Below are 3,661 nucleotides of genomic sequence, written 5' to 3'. Positions count from 1 at the left end.
AAAAAAAGCACGTGTTTATGTCAACAGTTCCTACGCAACCAATCAATAATACAGTACACAAGTCCATTCTCGACGCATCCTTTTCTCCCGCACCTTTTTGACAAGTTCCAGTCGATTTCAATCATTCTAACCTGAGCCCAATACACCCGACTCCTAACTAGACTTGGTAAAATTTACACATCTGAATAACATGGTCCCAACATGATCTACACCCAAATTGAGGACCTAAATCTATTTTAAAATCCGAATTGACCTGATCTTATTCAACCTGACCCGAATATTAATTATCGGAAACTGACTGTTATCCCCAAATAACGTGAAATTGAAAACAACTTATTTGAAAATGACCTGAATCCGAAACAACCCGATCCAGCCCAAATTCTTTCAAACCCAAACAACCCGAACTCAAATTAACCCGAAGTGAACGTGATCCAATTGACCTGTTTACCAAGTCCACTCGTAACCAACAAGAGTTACCAAATTGCCACTTCTACTAATCACAAGCCTCAAGTCCACTCTCCAATCTCCATAGTCTCCATTACTCATCCTTCATCTTTCCAAGTTCCATCAATGGAGTCAAATCCACCTAGATTTCTCCCCACTATCAAACACAATCATCTCCCAACACAACCCAAAGATGATCTCCCAAACTCCACCACTTCCCTCCTCTCATTTGACACTCACTCTTCACCCTCCTCTACCCGCTCTCACCCCACCAAGCTCCTCCTCTTCATTGCCTTCCTCCTCACCGCCCTTGCCGCTTTCGCTCTCGGTTTCGCCCTCAATTCCGATCCCACCAATGCCAATGCAGCATTTCATCGCCGCCCCCTCACCAAGCTCAAACACCCAGTAGTCCTCCTTGTTTCCTCTGATGGGTTCCGGTTCGGGTACCAATTCAAAGCTCATTTACCCAATATCAACAGGCTGATCACCAACGGGACCGAAGCCGAAACCGGTTTAATCCCGGTTTTCCCAACTCTTACCTTTCCTAATCATTACTCCATTGTCACAGGTCTGTACCCTTCTTACCATGGTATTATAAACAATTATTTTACTGATCCTGTTACTGGTGATCGTTTTTCAATGGCTAGCCATGAACCCAAATGGTGGCTTGGTGAACCATTGTGGGAGACTGTGGCTAACCATGGTCAGAAAGCTGCAACCTACTTTTGGCCCGGTTCCGAGGTTAAGAAAGGTTCTTGGGATTGTCCTGCTGATTTTTGTCAAAATTATAATAAGTCTGTGCCTTTTGAGGATAGGGTTGATACTGTTCTTAGTTACTTTGATTTGCCAGTTGAGGATATTCCTGTTTTCATCACATTGTATTTTGAGGACCCGGATCATCAGGGTCACCATGTTGGGCCGGATGATCCGGAGATTACAGACGCGGTTATTAGGATTGATCAAATGATGGGAAAGTTGATTGAGGGGTTGGAAAAGAGAGGAGTGTTTGAAGATGTTACTGTTATTATGGTTGGTGATCATGGTATGGTTGGTACTTGTGATAAGAAGTTGATTTTTTTGGATGATTTGGCTCCTTGGGTTGAAATTCCGGCTGATTGGGTTCAGTCTTATACTCCTTTGCTTGCCATTCGTCCTCCTTCGGGGATTTCTCCTGCGGATGTTGTGGCGAAGATGAACGAGGGGTTGCAGTCCGGGAAGGTTGATAATGGGAAGCGTTTGAAGGTTTATCTTAAGGAAGATCTTCCTAGTAGACTGCATTATGCTGAGAGTTATAGAATTCCGCCTATAATTGGGCTTCCGGAAGAGGGTTATAAGATAGAGATGACGAATTCTAACAAGCAGGAATGTGGAGGTGCACACGGGTATGATAACGCCTTCTTTTCCATGAGGACCATTTTCATTGCTCATGGGCCTCAATTCGCGAGGGGACGGAAGGTGCCATCTTTTGAGAATGTCCAAATTTACAATTTGGTCACTTCGATTCTGAACATCAAAGGAGCTGATAATAATGGAAGTGTAGCATTTCCGCAATCTCTCCTCCTTCCTGAATCATGATGTTCAGTGTCGGGGATCCAAAGAGCATTCGCCTATGAATTGATGTAAATTTCGATTGCCTATGTTTATTTGTACTCCACTTCCTCGATGATTAGAGTCTGTACTCAGCTTGAACTGCTAAATGCTGTAAGGGTGGGAAGAAATTCTGGCAGGATTGTGATTTGCAGCTGGAATTCGGGTTCAAATGTAGCATATCGTATGTCTAAATCTTCGGGTTTTGTGTAATTTACAGAGCTAGTTGGTAAGTTAATTGAGCTATGTAATGCTAAATAAAACTCATGTGCCCAGTGCTTGCAACTGGATATATACTAGCCATGTCCGTGCTATTTTCAAAATCATGCTTACGATGTTATGAATTAGAGTGTTCGAGAGTAGACTAGCGACAACTAAGATGATATGGTGTTCCTTCAGACCACACACATCAGTAAAATGGAGAGGAAGTAAGATTAATGTTAATGATTGACACGCCTAAAACTTCGCTATTTAAGACGGCCAAATTAACAATTTATATACCACAATACGTACTAATCAAGACTAATTATAAGACAAGTAAGTAGCAAGTAATGGGATCGAACCCAAGAGAAGGGGGTTTTTGCAATGGTGAAATCAAGAGAGCAATTAGAACAATTGTGACAAATTAACAAGTATGTAAAAAGGGGGTTGTTTTGGTTGGTTTTCAAAGACAAAATGAAATTCAAATAAGAGTGAACAACAAGTAATCAATCAACAAGTTTTAAGATGGAAATTTATCAAGTTTAAGGAAAACTTAATCCGACTCAATAAAGTGAGGCACTTTAGTTGATGAAACCACTCAATCAATCCTTCTAATTAATATTATTGCCCTATTACTCTATTAGTGAGATTAATTCTCAAAATTCCCTTAATTAGAAGTCAACCACAAGGAAATCACACTTAGTAATTGACCCAACTTATTAATTACTCTAGTGAAAATCACACATATAGATTAATTAACAAGAAGATGAAGCAATAAGAATCTAATAGGTGCAATTACTCACAATGAAAACACAATTAATGAGCAATCACAAATTAATCTCTCAAATGTTAATTAAACCAAGAAGAAATCACATTCATTAGTCTAATAACAAGTTGTTGCAATATGGGATTACAAGGAAATCACACTTAATAAACCCAACAACATGTAAATTAAGGAACTTGGCAAGATTAAGTAACAAGGAAATCACACTTAATTACCATAATCTAACAAGGATTCCAAAATTAAGCAATTAAACACAAGAGATTAAGAACAATAATAATAATTAAGGAAAGATTAAGGAGTCTTACAACCAAAGATTACACCTTTGAGTCGGATTAAGAAGAGGAGATTAGTTCTCCATGCTAGATCTAAACCCAATTAAAAGATGATAAATCTCCAAATTACAGATTAATTCTTCAATAATGCAAAAGATGTGTTAACATAGAGGCAAACACACTATATATAGTCTAATACAACCAAGTATCCATGGGCTTAAGATGAGAGAAACCCGTCATACAAACGGAAGTGAACCCAGAAAACTCGCACGGTGCGAAATACAGGGGCAGGAAATTCGCACCGTGCGAGATCCTTGCTGATCTCCGTCTTCAATTCGTTCCTTGCTTACTTCTTGAAGGGCTTCTTCATGGT

The 3,661-nt window shown here is 39.7% G+C and overlaps 1 protein-coding gene across 1 annotated transcript; it reads left to right on the top strand.

Annotated features, from left to right (window-relative positions):
• The first annotated feature begins 482 nt into the window (after nucleotides 1-482).
• On the top strand, nucleotides 483-2,369 carry LOC141640399 (uncharacterized). The gene has a single exon (XM_074449201.1). It carries the CDS (start codon nucleotides 571-573, stop codon nucleotides 2,017-2,019), a length of 1,449 nt encoding a protein of 482 aa, XP_074305302.1. The 5' UTR covers nucleotides 483-570; the 3' UTR covers nucleotides 2,020-2,369.
• The last annotated feature ends 1,292 nt before the right edge of the window (nucleotides 2,370-3,661 follow it).

The sequence above is a fragment of the Silene latifolia genome, unplaced genomic scaffold (genome assembly GCF_048544455.1).
Source record: "Silene latifolia isolate original U9 population unplaced genomic scaffold, ASM4854445v1 scaffold_79, whole genome shotgun sequence".
NCBI classification, from domain to species: Eukaryota; Viridiplantae; Streptophyta; class Magnoliopsida; order Caryophyllales; family Caryophyllaceae; genus Silene; species Silene latifolia.
The sequence above is the reverse complement of the archived record's forward strand: the minus strand, read 5'-3'. Positions and strand labels throughout refer to the sequence as shown.